The sequence below is a fragment of the Danio rerio genome, chromosome 20 (genome assembly GCF_052040795.2).
Source record: "Danio rerio strain M-AB ecotype USA chromosome 20, GRCz13ab, whole genome shotgun sequence".
Classification (NCBI taxonomy): Eukaryota; Metazoa; Chordata; class Actinopteri; order Cypriniformes; family Danionidae; genus Danio; species Danio rerio.
This window is the reverse complement of record NC_141040.1, coordinates 45,930,207-45,950,000: the sequence shown is the minus strand read 5'-3', so window position 1 is coordinate 45,950,000 and position 19,794 is coordinate 45,930,207. Positions and strand designations below refer to the sequence as shown.

Genomic DNA, 19,794 nt, shown 5'->3' with positions numbered 1-19,794 from the left:
ATAAAAATCATAAAAACCTATTGAATGTTTAGGATGTAGTGTTAGTTGTGTGTGCTTCTCCAGACTCCTGCATACTGATCACTCAGGTCAGATCAATTTCCTCACTCACACAACTATCAGGCAGTTTATACAAACACACTCACAAGATAACATCTATAGAGAAGCAGGATTTAATTCTGAATCACACAAACACACACAAACAGAGCTGTGATCTATTTTTTCTACTCATTTCCTCTCACATGAATGTCATTGTGTCATTTTCACCTCCAGAAGTGCTACGAGAGCGATGTCACATTCCCTGAGTAAATGAAACTAGAGTGGTAAATATTACACTTTCTCTGTTTCTTTCCCTGCCAATAAATCTTGAGCATTAATTAGCGAGTTATTTTGGGATTCACACACTCACACTGTTTCCAGATAAATGAGAGAATCCCCTACAAACACTAAAATAGTCAAACACTTTTTTTTCTAAAAAGATTCTGTTATTTGTTTATTTTTTTAACACAAACCATCATATGTTAGGAACGATGTAGCTGACATTTATAACTGTTTAATGGTTGAAATGTTGCTGGTAAATAAAACAATCAAATTATTTTGCTATGATGTGCTTTTAACATTTGTTCAAAATTAATATATGAACATTATTAGTTTTGCTTTTGTTTAGAAATTCCAGCTTTGGTGTTGTACATAGATGACGTTCGTATTTCACATGTCTCATAACGCAGCCAGAGTCTTCTACATATCTCACAGTCACCAGCATGAGTGACCCACAAGACATACTAGAGGGTGCTCTACATATCACATCTGTCACTCACCCGAACTTCATATCCCAGAATCTCTTGCACTACACACCTGACTCTCATTGACCTGATAGACTATGGTTACTCTTTACCTACAGCAAATTATCACAAACTATATAAGCGTCATTCTCACACACTCTCTGTGAAGTCTTTTTACTGTTCATGTGCATTTTTTTCCTTGCCCTGTTCTTGTTTTGGTTTTTGGACTTGTTTTGTTTGCATTCATCCTTCATAGTTGTTTGCTGCCTGCCTTGACCGCTTTGCCAGATTACTGGATTACGTTTTGTAGATTACACATTTTTACTATTTACTCCTGTTTTGACCCCTGCCTAACTGATCATTCTCAAATAACTCTGCATTTGGAACTCCTAATAGGTTTATGCTCTTGTACATAGCAACTTAAAACCCTAGGGCACTTGAAGTATTGCAATATTGCATTTATTTACAATGTTAATTAAAATAAAAAAATAGATAGTAAAAAGCATTAGGAAAATGACAAAAATACTCAAAATGATATTATAAAAAATATTTAATTTTTGAGTTTAAAATTTATTAAAATTTATTCAAATGTTTAATTTATGAAAGTGTTTTTTTATTATTATAATTAGCAGTAGTAGTAGTAGTAGTAGTATTGATAAAAGTATTGTTATTCATGGTTAATTTATTTTTGTTGTTATTATTATTTGTATTATTTAATAACATTTATTAGTATTATATAAGTAATAATCTTAATAATCAAATACATATGAAATAATAATAGTGTAAAGAAACAATTCAACAAACAGACAACAACAACAACAACAACAACAACAACAACAACAACAACAACAACAACAACAACAACACCGACACTGTGGTAGAAAACAAAACAAATTTACTCTTAATATTAATAACGAAACTCTATGATTACATTAACAAATAATCAATTAATTAAGCAAACAGTAACCACTGTCTAAGCATAAAATCAATAATCTTTCATATTAGGATAATTATAGTTTCATACAACAAGAACAACAAATACTATTATTGTTGTTATTATATTTTTTTCTATTATTGTTGTTGATGTTATTATTATTATATTATAGTTATTATTGTTGTTGTTGATGATGATAAAAATATTGTAACTTGGTTAAATAATTTTTGTTGTAATTTTTATTTGCATTATTTAACAATATTTATTAGTATTATATAAGTAATAATCTTAATAACCAAACGTGTGAAATAATATTAGTGTAATAATGAAAAAAACTATTCAACAAACAGACAACAACAACAAAAACAATGTGGTAAAAATACTCCTAATATGAATAATTGATAATAAAAATATTAAATTAATCAAACAAACAATAACCACTGTCTAAGCATAAAATCATCAATCTTTCATATGTATTATGATTATCATAATATCATACAACAACAATTATAATAATAATTATTATTGTTTTTATTTTTATTTTTTAAATACAATAAAGGCACTTAGTCTAATACAATCCCTTTTCCACTAAAAAAATATTTTGATAAAATCACTGTAACTATGTGGTACAAACTAATCCCTACCTAATCTTGAATACCTAAAGGATGACTACATTCTGAAAATAAGCCTTAGATTGTATTTAAAGGAAAACATCAGTGACTATATACTGAAAACTGTTTGATCTGTGAATCAGTGAACAGAGGCTGTTTGTGAGCCAAACAAAAGCTCAGTGTTGGCCTTATAGACAGATAAAGTAGCATAGAAAAGATCTCTCCTGTGTCTTCTGAAATTAAATTTACTGTATTTAGCTTTGGTCAGCACTTAATGTAGTTTACCTCATAAAAGGTCTGCAAACTGGCAATCTGTTTTCAATCCACTAAAGGCAGTTTTATGATGCTTCAAGTTAAGACTGATAAGTTGAAGCTAAGAAACCACAAAAGTAATACACTACTTTTCATGATCAGCTGCTCGAAAACCCCTCACTTTTTAATCTCACTGAAGCTAAGCAGGGCTGTGCCCGGTCAGTACCCGGATGAGAGACCTCATGGGAAAGCTAGGTTGCTGTCGGAAGTGGTGTTAATGAGACCAGCAGGGGGCACTCAACTTGAGGTCTGTGTGGGTCTTAATGCCCCAGTGTAGGGAACTTAGTGAGCGCCATCTTTCGGATGACAAGTTAAACCAAGGCCCTGACTCTCTGTGGTCATTAAAAATCAGTTTCCCAGTACTGGGTCGCAGCTGGAAGGGCATCCGCCGTGTAAAACATATGCTGGATAAGCTGGCGGTTCATTCTGCTGTGGCAACCCCAGGTTAATAAAGGGACTAAGAAAATGAAAAAAGAGAAAACGAATGAATGATTTTTTTATTCAACTTATTTTTCTGCTTTTATTTTGCAGTAATTAAAAAGCATTTAAACACGCAAATTATGCAGCAATTCAAATCATGAATTCATAAAATCAATATTTTATATTTAAAAATTATTATTTATTACTACTATGGTTCTCATTTGTAAGCTGCTTTGGATAAAAGTAATACAATTTTAAAGTAAATGTAAAACATATATATTTTTATATTTATATTTTATAATTTATTTGAAATTTTGAAAAAGTTATTCAAAGAAAATGTTAATTACATTAAATTAAATTAAAAATGTTTTTTTATAAACATGGAAAAACAACTGGGGAATTATTTTTGAACTGTGAATATTCATTTTAAAATAAAAATAAAATAAATTTTTAAATAAAATAAAATAAAATATTCTTAATTAAACCAGAAAGGTTACCTAATTTAATGCCACAAAATAAAATAAAAAATAAATGAATAATAATAAAATAAAATAAAATAAAACAAATGAAAAAAAAATAAAAAAATAAAATAAAATACATTTAAATTAAATTAAATATTTTTAAACCAAAACAGTTACTTAATAAAATAAAATAAAATAAATATTTTAATGAAACCAAAAAGGTTACTTAATTTAAGGTTTAACAGAATTTTTTGGAATTATTTTTGAACTGTGAACATTCATTTGAAAAAAAAAATAAAAATAAAAATAAAATAAAATTTAAAATAAAATAAAATATTCTTAATTAAACCAGAAAGGTTACCTAATTTAATGCCACAAAAATAAATAAATAAATAAATTAAAAATTAAATAAAAAAATAACATAAAATAAAAAGAATTAATTAAATTAAATTATTTAATTAAACCAAAACAGTTACTTAATTAAACTAAATAAAATAAATATTTTAATTAAACCAAAAAGATTACTTAATTTAATGCCATAAAAATAATAATAAATAAATGAATAAATAAATAAATAAATAAAATAACATATTGTTTGTTAATTACAATCTCAAAGCTTACTTAATTTAACTGCAATAAAATAAAATAAATATTCTGTCCATTTTTTTTGGCTGTTTTTTATTTTTTTGTAACCAATAAGTATATACAGTTAAATGAAACCACAAATGTGTATTCTATCCAACAACAATCTATTTTTTTCAAATTAAATCTAATTTACTATCCCCTTCTTCATTTCTACCTATCCATTTTACCCAGCAATACTAACATTATTTTCTAAATGCTGCACTTGCCCTAGACACCATAGTAACCCATAACCCCAGTTAATTGAAAGCAAGTCAATTCTATGTTTGCATGAGCCACATCTGAAGACGTAAAAAGAGCAAACAGCAGCTCTGAAAGCTCCAGGTCTCTTCATTCACTCTCCTTCAGACGCAGTGAGTGATCTGGACACACAGACACACACACACAAGCCTGTTCTTTCCAGATGGCTGAAAACCAGTGCTTGATATCAGCAAAAAAAGAAAGATAAAAAAGAGCTCCAGGAGGAGGCTGAGGTGCTTTTTAGAGCGAGATCTCAGATGGAGGAATGGTTTTAGTTTCAGGCTCCATTTTTTTTCCTTCTCCTCCGCAGACCATTAACAGCTGTGTTCCTCTGAATGAAGAAAAAAAGCTTCAAAGCTCAATATCGAGATGATGATGATGCAGATGTGTATGAAAATATTCCAGCGTCTGAAGCACACTGAAGCACTGATCCTCATTAAACTCATGACAACTTATTCAATTGAACATTTTTCAAGACATTTAAAAAAAAAAATTCCAAACATTTTTCCTTAAGATGAATTTTTTTAACAAATCAAAAAGGATTTCCAATTTAGATATTAACCTAAATCCTTTTTACCACTAAAATGAAATCATTCCTGCTTTTATTTTCCTGGACTGAGTCTTTAATTTGTACACTAAAAAATATATATGATCAATTAGTCGTGACAGTATTTGTTTATAGGTCAGTGTAACTTATTATACTAAATTATTCATGCTCTAACTTAATTGTATAAGTTATGCAAGCTGTTTTAACTTAATATAAGTTTAATAGACTTTTAAAGTTAATTTGATTCAGCTTAAAAATTTAAGTCGACCAGAATTTGTTTTTTTTTTTACAGTGTAGTTGCCAGTAAGGAAATCTAGTTAAAAGAGACCATGTAAATGTATTTAATCCAACAGCAACTGCATTTTTTTTTCATTTACATTTGTGTAAATTATTTTAATGTAGTTTTTAATCTGTAGACATTAAAAGCATGTCTAATGGATAGAAAAAATTGTGAGAAATATTTAATTTTATTACAATAAATGAAGATTAAGAATAAATGAATACTTTATTTTCTTTCGAAAGTCCATTTTTCACCTTTCTAGATTCTGTTTATTTTAAGCTTTTCATTTGTAGAAACCAAAAAAGCATGTTCGATCTGAGATAAAATAAAATATTTAGTTTTTTTATTTGAAGCATCCTTAATTTAACTACCAAAATAATAAAAAATAATAATAAAAAATTCTGTTGTTTTTTTATTTTTTTTATTTTGTAGAAATCAGTTCAAGTTCATATAACCAGTTAATTGAAACCATAAATATTTATTCTATTGAACATTGTTTTTTTAAATGTCACTTTATATTTATTTAGCAATCAAAAAATCAAATTAATAGAAAATCATAAAACGTTTTATTTAATTGAATAAATTTTTTTTTTAAATTCCATTTTCAGTTTTCACCTTAATAAAGAAAAAATAAATAAATAAATAAATAAATAAATAAAATAAAAAAAAATAAAAAAAAATAAATACAGTTCATTCCACTGTGGCTAAGGAACTAAGCCAAAAAAAAAAAGAAAAAAAAAGAATGAATGAATACAATTATAAAAAACAACAACAAACAACTGAATTCTAACTACAATAAAATAAAATAGGTGGCAATAGGTGGCTGTGGCAACCCCTGGTAAAAAAGGGACTAAGCCGAAGGAAAAGGAACGAATGATTAAAATAAAAATAAAAAGACAAAAAACTAAGTTAAAATAGAATAAAATAAAATACATTTAATTTAATTAAATTAATCAAAGTAAATAGGCAGTTAATTCCACTGTGGCCAAGTGACTTAGCCAAACGAAATTTAATGAATGATTAAAATAAAATAATTATTAATTAAAATAAAATAAAATTTAATTAAAATAAAATAAAATATAAAAAAAAAATAAAAAGATACAAAAGGAAGTTAATTCCACTGTGGTTAAGGGACTAAACTAAGTGAAAATTTATGAATGATTCAAATAAAATTTAATAAAATAAAATAAAAAAAATTCTAAATAAAGTAAAATAAAATTAAGTAAAATTAAATTAAATAGGCATTTTGCTCTGGTTAAGGGACTAACCTAAAGGAAATTTAATGAATGATTAAAATAAAATAATTATTACTTAAAATACAATTTAATATAATTAGAATTAAAACGAAATTAAAATGATTATAAAATAACAAAATTATTTTTGTTGTAGTTTTTTTTTGGGTTTTTTCTTTTGTAGTAATCAAAAGTTAATTAAAACCATGAACATGTAATCTATTCAACAACAATTATTGTTTTTTAATTTAAACTTTTGCAGATTAATTTTATTTCAGTTTTTAATTTGTGGCAATTTAAACATTTTTTAATGAATTAAAAATCATAAAACATTAGTCTGTTTTATTATATATCAACATTAATAAATCATTTTTAGTTTTCAATTAACTTGTAGTCAAAATAAAACATACAAACAAAATAGATTTATCATAAAAACTTGTTCAAAAGACTATAAAATATGCATTCCTGTTCATTCATTCATTCATTTTCCTCCAGCTTAGTCTCTATTTCAGAGGTCGCCACAGCGGAATGAATCGCTAACTATCCCAGCATTATCCCTTTATGTAGCGGATGCCTTTCCAGCAGCAACCCATACACACTCTCATTCATACACAAACTCATACACTACGGCCAATTTAGTTCACCTAATTCACCGATAGTGCATGTCTTTGGACTGTGGGGGAAACAGGAGCACCTAGAGGAAATCCACGCGAACGCAGGGAGAACATGCAAACTTCATTAAGAAATGCCAACTGGCCCAGCCGAGACTCCAACCAGCAACCTTCTTGCTTTGAGGTGACAGTGCTAACCACCGAGCCTGCATTCCTACTGAAAAAGACCTATTCCTCCAAATGACTTTGTTTTTGCGGAGAGAGATGCTGATGTGGATGTTGTGAATGATTATAACAGGTCTAAACCACTGAAGCGCTGATGATAATTAAACAGCAGTCAATAAACGGGCCTGTGCATCCACCAGAAATGGTGCTCTGAAGCAGAACGCTATTAAATGAGATTTCATAACCCTTTCTGCTGGATGGCCACTCATTACATCAACGAAACGAGGACAGGAGGCTTATTTTAATGGCAGCTGAGTAAGAACTGCTCACATATAGCAATTATACTTGCTCTTAAATCTCTTACATCTGCCAGACTCATCAACATGTGAATTACTGCTGTGTGTGGATGATATCAGATTTACATCATGCATCAATGCAAGAATGGTAATGCCAAAAAACACAGCCAACACACTCACAAAGCAACAAGGGCTTGTGTAGTGTTTGTTTTACTTGTAGTGTGTGAGATTGCTTTTTGCCAGAAACATTATTACAAACAATCAGAATGAATGTACAGTCGTGTATTGTACTTCATTATATTTTATTTTTATTTCTTTCTCTTTCATTATTTTTTAAATAATCATATTAGTCTTTTTTTCTTATTTGTGTGTATACTTATGACAATTTGAATTTTTTTAATGTATGTATATGCATGTATGTACCGGCCACTTTATTAGGTACAGCTGTCCATTTGCTGGTTAATGCAAATTTCTAATCAGCCAATCACATGGCAGCAACTCAATGCATTTAGGCACCTGAGTATTGTTGCTGACCATGTCCATCCTTTATGACCACAGTGTTCCCATCTTCTGATGGCTACTTTCAGCAGGATAACGCACCACGTCATGAAGCGTGAATCATCTCAGACTGGTTTCTTGAACACTCACGCTCACTGTACTCAAATGGCCTCCACAGTCACCAAATCTCAATCCAATAGAGCACCTTTAGGATGTGGTGGAACAGGAGATTTGTATCATGGATGTGCAGCCGACAAATCTGCAGCAACTGTGTGATGCTATCATGTTAATATGCACTAAAATCTTTGAGGATCTCTGATTTCCAGTACCTTGTTGAATCTATGACACGAAGGATTAAGCCAGTTCTGAACGCAAAAAGGGGTCCAACCTGGTACTAGTAAGGTGTACCTAATAAAGTGTCCGGTGAGTGTATGTATGTATAATATAATCAGTTTATATATCACTATAGATTACAATTGTTTATGTAATCTGCAATGGCTTTGACAATATTTGACAAGTCAGGCTAATAAAACTCTTTGAATTTAATCGAATTGTTAGGGAAAAAATATGACATTTTCTTAAAGAGCAAAAATCAAGAGAAACAAAAAAATATTTAGAATTTTGTTGAATTTTTAATCTGTAGTTTATAATTTTGTTCCAATATATTGCATGAATTTAAATGTATTTTTTTCAATTCCTAAGAACTAAAATATTATTTCAATAAATGTATCTGTTTAATCAATCTGTTTTGTTTAAATGCACCAAAATATATTACCTTTATGCACTGAGAAATGGATAAAAATATTAATTTTCCTAAATGATGTTTAACAGAGCAAGGTATTTTTACAGTATTTCCACAGTATTATTTTACAGTATTATTTTTACAGTAATTAAGTCTTATTTGTTTTATTTTGGCTAGAATAAAAGCAGTTTTAAATTTTTTTAAACCATGGTCAATATTATTAACCCCCTTAAGCAATATTTTTTTTTTCCGATTGTCTACAGAACAAACCATCGTCATACAATAATTTACATAATTGCCATAACTTGCCTAATTAACTATAGTTAAGCCTTTAAATGTCACTTTAAGCTAAATACTAGTATCTTGAAAATATCTAGTCAAATATTTACTTTCATCATGGCAAAGATTAAATAAATCAGTTATTAGAAATGAGTTATAAAAACTTTTATATTTAGAAATGTGTTAAAAAAATCTTCTTTCCATTATACAGAAATTGTGGGAAAATATACTAGATAATTCAGGAGGGCTAGTAATTCTGACTTCAACTGTACATGCCATCTTAGTAAAAAGTAAAATACACAAATCATTTACAAACACAGAACCAATGAGAATTGTATTTGTTACATTAACATCAGATTAGAGGTAAAAACTGTGCCATGCTGGCTCACTGTAAACGATTCACCTCAGTGTGTGTATTTCCTAATCACATCATTGCTAGATAAACGGATTGTCCATTGGCAGCAGGTGGAGGAGGTTTATTTGGCCAGATGTGGTTTGTCCTGGACAGTAGGTCAAATTGGTAATTGAGGTCAGCTGGTGTTATCACATGTAATTTTGCTGATAGACCAGCTGTGACATGGAGCAATGAAAAGCATTACACAGCAGTTTGCTGAAATAAACTGTAAATTGAGAAGTGACTTCAGAGCCAATCTCGTCCTGCCAAATTCAGCACAAAAATAGGCAGGCTTTCTGACCACAGATGTCTGTCATAGTGGACACTTTGAAGAGACGTTGCACATTCTGTAGCATTATTGAATATTGCTTTAAACAGTTGAAGACCAAATTAAAATGAACACTGTTAAATTGTGAATCTTTTAAAAAATATTTCCCATGTGCTGATATTTTTAAACACATTTTAAAACATGATAGTTTTAATAATACATTTCTAATAGCACATTTCTTTTGTCTTAGCCATAAGTACAAAATAGTGTCACGATGATCAGCAATCTAGCCTGTGCAGATCGCTGGAGAACCTCACATCTGCCACTGTATGAAATACAACTCCCAGAAGTATTTGCACTCACACACCTGTTCTTCATTCCTGATTACACACACACACAGCTGGAGGCTCATGATGGACTGATTAATTGATTACTATGTCCCAAATGACACTACATATGTATGTAGTGTCGTTCCAAATGGAACACTGATGTTTTTTTTTTTTACTGAGCAAAAATTCAAACCGTTTCCCTGATGACCTTTGACATTTACCAAATTAGTGAAATAAATGACCATAGAACCAAATAATACCTGGATATAACCTCATTCATTATCGGGAGGCAGTATAATCACTCTCGTAGAAGAATTTTGCTCTCACAATCCAAAATAAAAAAAAGTATTCTAACATGAGCTCTTTTCCTTCCGTTATGTGAGCAAAGCTGTGGTCGTTGAGTGCGTGAAGTGTCCATCATTCCACGCTTTATTTTAGCGGTCAAATAAGTGCATCATCTGGGTAATTAAAGTGCACTTACTATTTTTAGAGTTTTCAGTGTGAACGCACTACTTACACTATTTATACTACAAAATGATGTAGCATGGTGCATAAGTATATGATTTGGGACGCACATTAGGGCTATAAAGAAGACCTCATTCACACACACTCTTTGCTGAGTCTTGTTATACTGCAAGTAAGCATTGTGAAGCGTTTCCTTTCCTTGCCTTGTCCAAATCTGTACTCTGACTACACTTTTGGATTATGTGCATGCTCCTGTCTGTCCCTGTTTTGACCTTTTGCCTGCCTGACGAATCTCTCAATAAACTGCATTTTTTAAAAATTACTTACTACCTTCTATTGTACTCGGATGCTAGAGTTAGAATTTGGCATCAACAACATGAAAGCCTGGATTTATACTGCCTTGTATCAACGGTTCAGGCTGGTGGCAATGGTGTGGGGGATATTTTCTTGGTACACTTTAAGTCCGTTAGTATCAATCAAAGGCAGTTCTGAATGCAAAAGGTGGTCCTACTCATTTCTAATAACTGACTTAATTTATCTTTGCCATGATGACAGTAAATAACATTTTACTAGATATTTTTCAAGACACTTCTACACAGCTTAAAGTGACATTAAAGGCTTAACTAGGTTAATAAGGTTAACTAGGCAGGTAAGGGTAATTAGGCAAGTAATTGTAAAATGATGGTTTGTTCTGTGGACTATCGAAAAAAAAATGCTTAAAGGGGCTAATAATTTTGTCCCTAAAATGGTTTTTAAAAAATTAAATGTCCTTGCTCTGTTTATCATAATTTAGGAAATATTCAAAAAAGAAAAAATAATCAAAGGGGGGCTAATAATTCTGACTTTAACTGTATATATATATATATATATATATATATATATATATATATATATATATATATATATAGAGAGAGAGAGAGAGAGAGAGCGAGAGAGAGAGAGAGAGAGAGAGAGACAGAGAGAGAGAGAGAGAGAGACAGAGAGAGAGAGAGAGAGAGAGAGAGAGAGAGAGAGAGAGAGAGAGAGAGAGAGAGCATTTGCTGCTTCATGGCATCACAATAAGCCAACCTCTGCAGCTTAACTGTTTCCTCTGTGGTCTGAAAGCGTGAAGTGAAGCCTGTGATTCTGCTTGATGCTGCATTCGGCAAGTCAATCTCAAGTTATCAGCAGTTATTCAAGCAGTGTTCATTCCTGCTGTCCCTTTCACAGCCTTCATCTCCAGGCCTGCGGTGTGGAGCTACTTCAGCTCAGCTCAAGGCAATCGCTTCCAGCCGGAGCGAGAGATTCACTCCCCTGGAGTCACCAGGTCCTGGATAAAGCCCACATTACAGCAGAAGCAGCGTTCAACCGGCATTAACCCACAGAGTCTGCAGCTTATTCAGAGATGTGGGACGGAATGATTGATCGTCTTTGAAATAATTGCGATTATGGAGATTTATTCAATTCAAGTTATTTGTATAGTGCTTTTCACAATAAATATCGTTTCAAACAGCTTTACGAAAGATGCACGCTATTACATTACAGTCAAAAACAGAAACGTTGAGGAGTTGTGTCCTTTCCAAAAAGAGATGTCTTTGTGTATAATACAAGTGTATTTGATGAAGATTTGCTGACCTACTGAACTGGTATGCACCACTCGCCCTTAGCTACTGTTGTTAACCGTCTAACAATGACAGGTGTCAGTATGAAAAAATGAGACGCATTCCAAATTGCATACCTATGCACTATTCTAAGCCATTGGTTCACAGACTGTCTGGACATTTCTGCAAGTGTTCATTTAATATTTGTTAACATAAGTGTTCAAGTCCATTTATTTATGAAGCACATTTAAAAACAGTCACAAGTCCAAAAGTGCTGTACATAAGACAAAAATAAACCACGAGAAATGACTGAATAGATAAAGTGTTACCTTGAGGTCATGCTTACGGGCCTCCTGCATGTCCTGTATGGCGCAGCAGTGAGCCTCCTGTAGCCGCTGCTGTCTGTGCTGGTGCTCCATCTCCATCTCCTCCAGCTGCTGGCCCAGGTGTTCCCGCTCCTGACTGAACTGAGCCTGCAGCTGCTGCAGAGAGTGCTGCGACTGCGAGAGCTGCATCTCCAGACTCTGCTTCAGCAGCGAGATCTGCACACACAGATAATGAATAATGAAGATAAAAAATGAATACTATCGTAAACATCTTAATGAATGGGATGTTGGTGGTTTTTGTTTTATGTCAAAATTATTTTATTAGGTTTTTTACACGAAACACCAATTACAACATTCTTTTTATAATTATCCTTCCATGTTGTTGTTGACGCTACCCCAAATACACACTTTCCTCCCTCAACAGCCTGTAACTTCCCATTGAAAAAGCTAAATAAACATAATTAATGTCAAAAATGTATAATAATAATAATAATAATAATAATAAAGATAAATAAATGAATAAAAAAATAAATAAATGTTCATATAATATTGCTCAGCTTAAGAACGAAGAGAGTTAATCAGCAGATAATCTAAACAGGGGCGGTACAACTCAAAGAAAAAAAAAAAAAAAAAAAGAACCAGTAAGTGATGGTCAATTTTTTTCCAATTTAATGCAAGTGAACACTTTTATTCCTGCATCACATGAGGGTGGAGAGACATGCTTTCACTTTTATAGGATGAGACGTCTTGCTAGTTAAGGAGCAAAAGTTAAAGCCTTTCATACCATTACTGAAAGGTTAGCATCTGCTGCCAACCCCAAAATTGGCAGGAGTGGATTTGTATTCAGATCTATGTCGAACAAATCTTTCAAAGTTTTAAATATTTTAGCCCAATAATCAAATAATTTAGGGCATTTCCAAGGTTTTTGATTTTAAAACTGAAACATCCCAACTGGTTTAATTCCAGATTGTATCAAACAACAAGATTTGATAAATAATGTAACAACCACAAAATAAAAAAAATAAAATAGAATAAATTATGTTTCTCGTAAAAAGAAATAAAAAATGTCAAATAAAAAAAAACAATGTGATAATAATAATATTAATAATAATATTAATAATAATATTAATCACACAAATAAAAAAAAAAACATTAAAATAGAACTTAAAAAATTTAATTCAAGTAAAAAAATTATGAATAAAAAAAGAGAGAAAACTTATATTGGTGTCTGAATTATGTCTGTCATCATTTATTCACACTTCAATTGTTTAAATCAGAAAAAAAAACTATTCTGATAAAAAAAAAAAAAAAAACTAAATTTAGATGGATGCATGGATGACTGGGCGTATATGAGAAATCTGTAACCATTGATTTCTATATTTATTTTTCTAATATATATCCCAAAGGTTATCACTTTCCAGCATTTTTAAAATATTGTCATTTGTGTTCAACAGAAAAAAGAAACGCATAAAGATTTGAACCCACTTGAGGATGAGAAAACAGAGACATTTTCATTTTTGTGTCTAGATGCTAGTTAACCCTTTAAACCTAGTGACATGAATCCAGAATTTTCCCTCATATATGAGTAACAGTAATAGAGCCTTTTTTTAGCAACCACCGCTAATTAGCTAAACATTGCAAAACACGCTCCTTGAAAACACCACAAGAGGATAAACCGAAAAAAAAAGTCTGCTTACGCAAGCAGCATTTGTATTTCCACAAGCTGCTAACAGGCTTCTGTGTGCAAACACTCACTGGCACTGGCACTGGCTCCTCTGTGAATTGAAGCGTGAGATCAGTATGTGGCTGTAAATTCAAGTCTAAAAGGAACATCTGGAATAAGGTGGGCAGACAAACATGGGGTCTGATATGGTCACCAATCTATAGGTTGGAGCACATGAGTTGATCCTTGATATACAAATAGTATGCAGTAATGAGAGACTATTTTTCATTTTGGCTTCCAATGATTATAAAAAGCATCCGAATAACCTTCCTTTCCTCTAAAACCACGATAGTCCCTTTCACACATACAAACTTTGCAATACAGGGATCATTTTTGAATATATCGGTAAATTTGTTTCAGCAATTTTCTGGAAAAAGAACATTTTCCGACAGTCGTGTCCAAATGTTGTGTGCAGTGGAAAGGCGGCTTTACACTTCACACTACCATGATAATATGTTTTGAATATGAAAAGCTCATAGGACATAGATATAGTCCCATAGGATATTATAAAAACCACAACCTCCACGATCCCATACAGTCACAACTTCATCAAAATACACCTTTGTTTGTTGTAAAAACGCACCTTTTAGTGCCTAAAATTACATACTGTGCATTTAATGCAAAGAAAAAGAGTGATATTTGATTACTTTATTAATTTGATGTATAGATGCAGGTGACTATTAAGCTACACTTACACTTTTTCATCTTTGAGGTTATTCGTGGTCTGCTGAAAGTAAACTGGTAATTCTAATTAGACTTAAGGAATAAAGACAAGGAAAAGAAGAGAATAAAGATGTGAGGAGAATAAAACCACTTCATTATTTCCAGCCTGTTTTTAAATTTAATTGCTGACTGTTTACAGTTCAATGGAAGTTATTGCATCTCATCTTCATTCATAACATTTCACCTTTTGTAATATATATATATATATATATATATATATATATATATATATATATATATATATATATATATATATATATATATATATATATATATATATATATATAATACTGACAGTATCAACTTTTTTGACAGTGAATATGCTCTGAAGGAGCTGGGGGTCATTTTGAGTTTTTATTAATGCACTTCCATGAATGACATTTCCTGGGATTGGCTGTGTTGAGGCAGGAGGGCTCAGTCAATTATTCTACGGTAGGTCTTGTATGACTGGAGACTGACAGAAAGAGAGGGTTTTAATACGTCATACGCACCAACAATCCTACACTTGTACAGGCAATACAACGATGCTGTGCTTGTCGTTGCATCAGCGAATAATTTCATTTTCATGCCAGTAGGAAGTGGTTTCAGTATGCCTGGATATCAGCGTCGGTGTTCTGCTGACAATGACAAAATATGAACCAAGGTTGTAATCAGGAAAATAGATTTTTACACTTGAGGAAATGGAGAAAGTTACCTGCTAAAAAGTTGGTTAACTTCTATCTATCTACCTACTTTTTAACTTACCTACTTACTTGCAGATCTGCATGTTATTTTATTCAGCATATTTATATCTATCTATCTATCTATCTATCTATCTATCTATCTATCTATCTATCTATCTATCTATCTATCTATCTATCTATCTATCTATCTATCTATCTATCTATCTATCTATCTATCTACAGTATCTATCTATCTACAGTATCTATCTATCTATCTATCTATCTATCTATCTATCTATCTATCTATCTATCTATCTATCTATCTATCTATCTATCTATCTATCTATCTATCTATCTATCTATCTATCTATCTATCTATCTATCTATCTACAGTATCTATCTATCTATCTATCTATCTATCTATCTATCTATCTATCTATCTATCTATCTATCTATCTATCTATCTATCTATCTATCTATCTATCTATCTATCTATCTATCTATCTATCTATCTATCTATCTATCTATCTATCTATCTACAGTATCTATCTATCTATCTATCTATCTATCTATCTATCTATCTATCTATCTATCTATCTATCTATCTATCTATCTATCTATCTATCTATCTATCTATTTATCTATCTATCTATCTATCTATCTATCTATCTATCTATCTATCTATCTATCTATCTATCTATCTATCTATCTACAGTATCTATCTATCTACAGTATCTATCTATCTATCTATCTATCTATCTATCTATCTATCTATCTATCTATCTATCTATCTATCTATCTATCTATCTATCTATCTATCTATCTATCTATCTATCTATCTATCTATCTATCTATCTATCTATCTATCTATCTATATGTCTCTGTCTGTCTGTCTGTCTGTGGTCTGTCTGTCTGTCTGTCTGTCTGTCTGTCTATCTATCTGTCTATCTGTCTGTCTGTCTGTCTGTCTGTCTACCCAGATAGCATACGAATGTGGGCCACTTTAGGCAGTTATGCGGCACTGGTGGTATTCCTTCGACCCAGACAAAATGAATGTGAGCCTGAAGTGATTCAAATTCATATATGGGCCATGTAAGGCAAAGATTTGGCACTTATGGCAAAATGTAATCTGAATGTGAGCCCAATGTGGCCCATGTAGAAATTTATAAATTTGGCCCAAATGACAGAGGACAAATGTGGGCCACAGTTGGCAAAATAGTGGCCTAGTCATTTTAAGCGTAACCTGGGTCTAAACCTAAAGTGGCTCACACGTGTAGGTGCAAATGTGGCCCAGATACCTTAAGAAATACGTGGGCCACTTTTGGCAAATATTCGGCACAGTAAGCTCTGGCTATTGCAGCTATGAGCCTAAAGTGGCCTAGAGAAGATATGGCAAATGGGGCCCAGTTATACTAAAACAAATGTGGGCCACTTTTGGCGAATATTCGGCACAGCAAGCTATGGCTAACGTGGATTTGAGCCTAAAGCAGCCCAGAAGAAATATGGCAAACATGGCCCAGTTATCTTAAAACATATAAGGATCACATAGACTAAAGTCACCATCGTGGAGAAAAGTGTTTGCTTTAGTTGGGCTCATAGCCCTGAACCTCTTAATAGATACTTTATAAAATTAGCTGAATCATCTATTTAAAATGAGTCACTGCAAAATGCTGTATTGAGCTAATAAAACAAATATTACTATAAGATTGATTGTCCTCATGAAGGTCTTGTGCTTTATCTAGTGCACTAGTGCTGATGATGGGTGACGTTTCAGCAGTGACTGTATTCTCTTCGCCAATAAGCTCTATAGACCTCACCGTGGCAACAAGACTTGATCTGACATATTTAGAGCTCTGAGAAAGAAACAGTCTCGGCTGGCTGAAAAAAACTGAGCACTCATACAGTATACAGTACACGTAAATAAAACAATAACGCTCACAAATAATAACGCTCACAAAGCTGACAATAAGAAATGCATCTGTGTGCAAGTAATATTAAACGATCATTTGAGCTAAAATGGCAGCAAGGTGGCTCAGTGGTTAGCACTGTCACCTCACAGCAAGAAGGTCACTGGTTTGAGTTCCAGCTGGACCAGTTGGCATTTCTTAGATGAATTTGCATGTTTCCCCCACAGTCCGAAGACATGCGGTACAGGTGAATTGAATAAACAAAGATTTTCTGTAGTGTATGAGTGTGTGTGTCTATGAGAGTGTATAGGTGTTTCCAAATAATTGGTTGCGGCTGGAAGGGCATCTGCTGCGTAAAACATATGCTGAAATAGTTGGTGGTTAATTCCGCTGTGGCAACCGCTGAAATAAAGATTAAGCTGAAGGAAAATGAATGAATTTGAGCTAAAATTTCAAGATACAACTGGAGTCACACACTAAATCTGACGTAATTGTATTGATGTGCTGTAATTATTTGTATAGAAAGTAGCAGGGAGTTTATTCCTGATTTGAGAGAACAGCTTCTGCCACCATTAAATGAATAGTTCATTCAGAAATTAAAATAGTCACACTTTTCTCCCTTTTCTTACCATTTTCTTGTTCCAAACCATTTTGAGTATTTTAATTTTGTTATGTCCAACACCAAATATATTTTGAGAAACCTGTAACCATTGACTTCCATAGTAAAAACAAAATAATTAAATACAAACAAAAGGGTAAGAAAATTATGGCATGATTTCATTGTCACCCATCTCTTTAAATATTCATTAATTCAGTCATTTTCTTTTTCGGCTTAGTCCCTTTATTTATTTGTGGTTGCCACAGCGGAATGAACCGCCAACTTATCCAGCATAGGTTTTACACAGCGGATGCCCTTCCAGCTGCAAACCATCACTGGGAAACATCTACATACACACATACACTACGGACAATTAAGCTTACCCAATTCACCTATAGCATGTCTTTGGAAATGTGGGGGAAACCGGAGCACCGGGACAAAACCCACGCCAACACAGGGAGAATATGCAAACTCCACACAAAAACGCCAACTGACCCAGCTGGGGCTCAAACCAGCGACCTTCTTGCTGTGAGGCAATTGTGCTACCCACTGCGCCACCTTGCAGCCCTCTTTAAATACATTCACTATTATAATACAAATTTTAACAATTCTAACATTTGGTGCATATAGAATGGGCGAGTAAAACACTGTACCTGTCCTAAACACAATGATCTAAAAAGCATGAAAGCTCAGTTGGAAGAATGTGTCCAAAGCAAAAAATAGAATTTCTAAAATAAAACTATTGGCGAGCCAAGTATTACACTCCCACTCAAGAGTCACAACATGAGCCCAAAAAAAAGGTAATCAAGTTAGCTGCCACATATCGACAAACACTATATCATGAAGTTATATTTCTGCTAAATTCATGAGCAGTTATTGATTAAAAACTGTAATTAATTAGCATTTTATGGTAAATGTTAGGGGTGTCACGATTTCGATTTTTAATTTTTGATTTTTAATCGATTTTTAATCGAAATCGATCAAAATTTATGCTCAATTTCGATTATCGAATCAAAAAATAGAATCGTCGATGCTGCCACGCCCCCATGTCACGTCAGCTTGGCTTGCCAAGTGGGAAGAAAAAAGGCTTGTTAAACTGCAGAAGCAGGAGACCGGTCGACAGAACCCTCTCCTCTTTCAATGAAGTCGCCGGTGAGTAAGCATTTTGGATTTCCAGTGAGTTATGTTGACAACGTTCGTGCTGTCGACAAAAAAACACAGTTTTGCAAGCTCTGCTTTGTACGTATTACGTACGGTTCGTCCGGTAGACAACACCGGCATCGAGATCCTCCGCCCGCCCCCGTTACAAATCTGCTCGCGAAAAGTACACACTCAGGCCCTGTTTACACTGTCTTTGTTTTTAAATGGCATTTTAGAACGACAACGATTTGACACAGTGGCGTGTAGCATTTCTGAGCAGCCCTCCTTCCTCTCTACCTCAAAAAATGCACATCACGTGACCACACAGACACAGACGCACACAGCCATGCGCTCGAAAAGCCAGAGGACTGCTTTAATCTTTCACTCACTTGTTCTTAGTAATTTTACCGAACACCTCAGATACTGTTGGCTGGTTCCTGTTGGTTGTGCCTCTTTTTTACGGACGCCATTATAACGACACAGATCACTGCCTATTCACAAGTCCCGCAGAAAAAGTGATTGACAGCTGGTAATTATGTGTGTATCCTGCCTTTATTCATTTACTGTATGATTTGTTTATGGGTAAAACAAAGACCATGCAGGTCAGGTAGTTTAAACGGTAGGCTACAA

General features: G+C 32.6%; 2 protein-coding genes across 4 annotated transcripts in view; one reads left to right on the top strand and one right to left on the bottom strand.

Moving 5' to 3' along the window:
- fam184ab (family with sequence similarity 184 member Ab) overlaps nt 1–19,794 on the bottom strand; it is a 254,481-nt gene that overhangs the window by 77,528 nt on the left and 157,159 nt on the right. For all 3 annotated transcript variants that reach the window (XR_015518906.1, XM_087298716.1, XM_087298717.1), the window contains exon 11: nt 12,415–12,627. Coding sequence is in view for 2 of the 3 variants with exons in the window: in XM_087298716.1 (XP_087154842.1) it covers nt 12,415–12,627 (213 nt within the window). In the remaining variant the exon portion in view is untranslated. The remainder of the gene's footprint in view (nt 1–12,414; nt 12,628–19,794) is intronic.
- LOC147839438 (uncharacterized) lies at nt 15,610–18,144 on the top strand (the record flags this gene model as incomplete). The annotated part of the gene is made up of 1 exon (XM_087297911.1): nt 15,610–18,144. A coding segment is annotated over one exon (894 nt), but the record flags the coding sequence as incomplete, so codon positions are not given.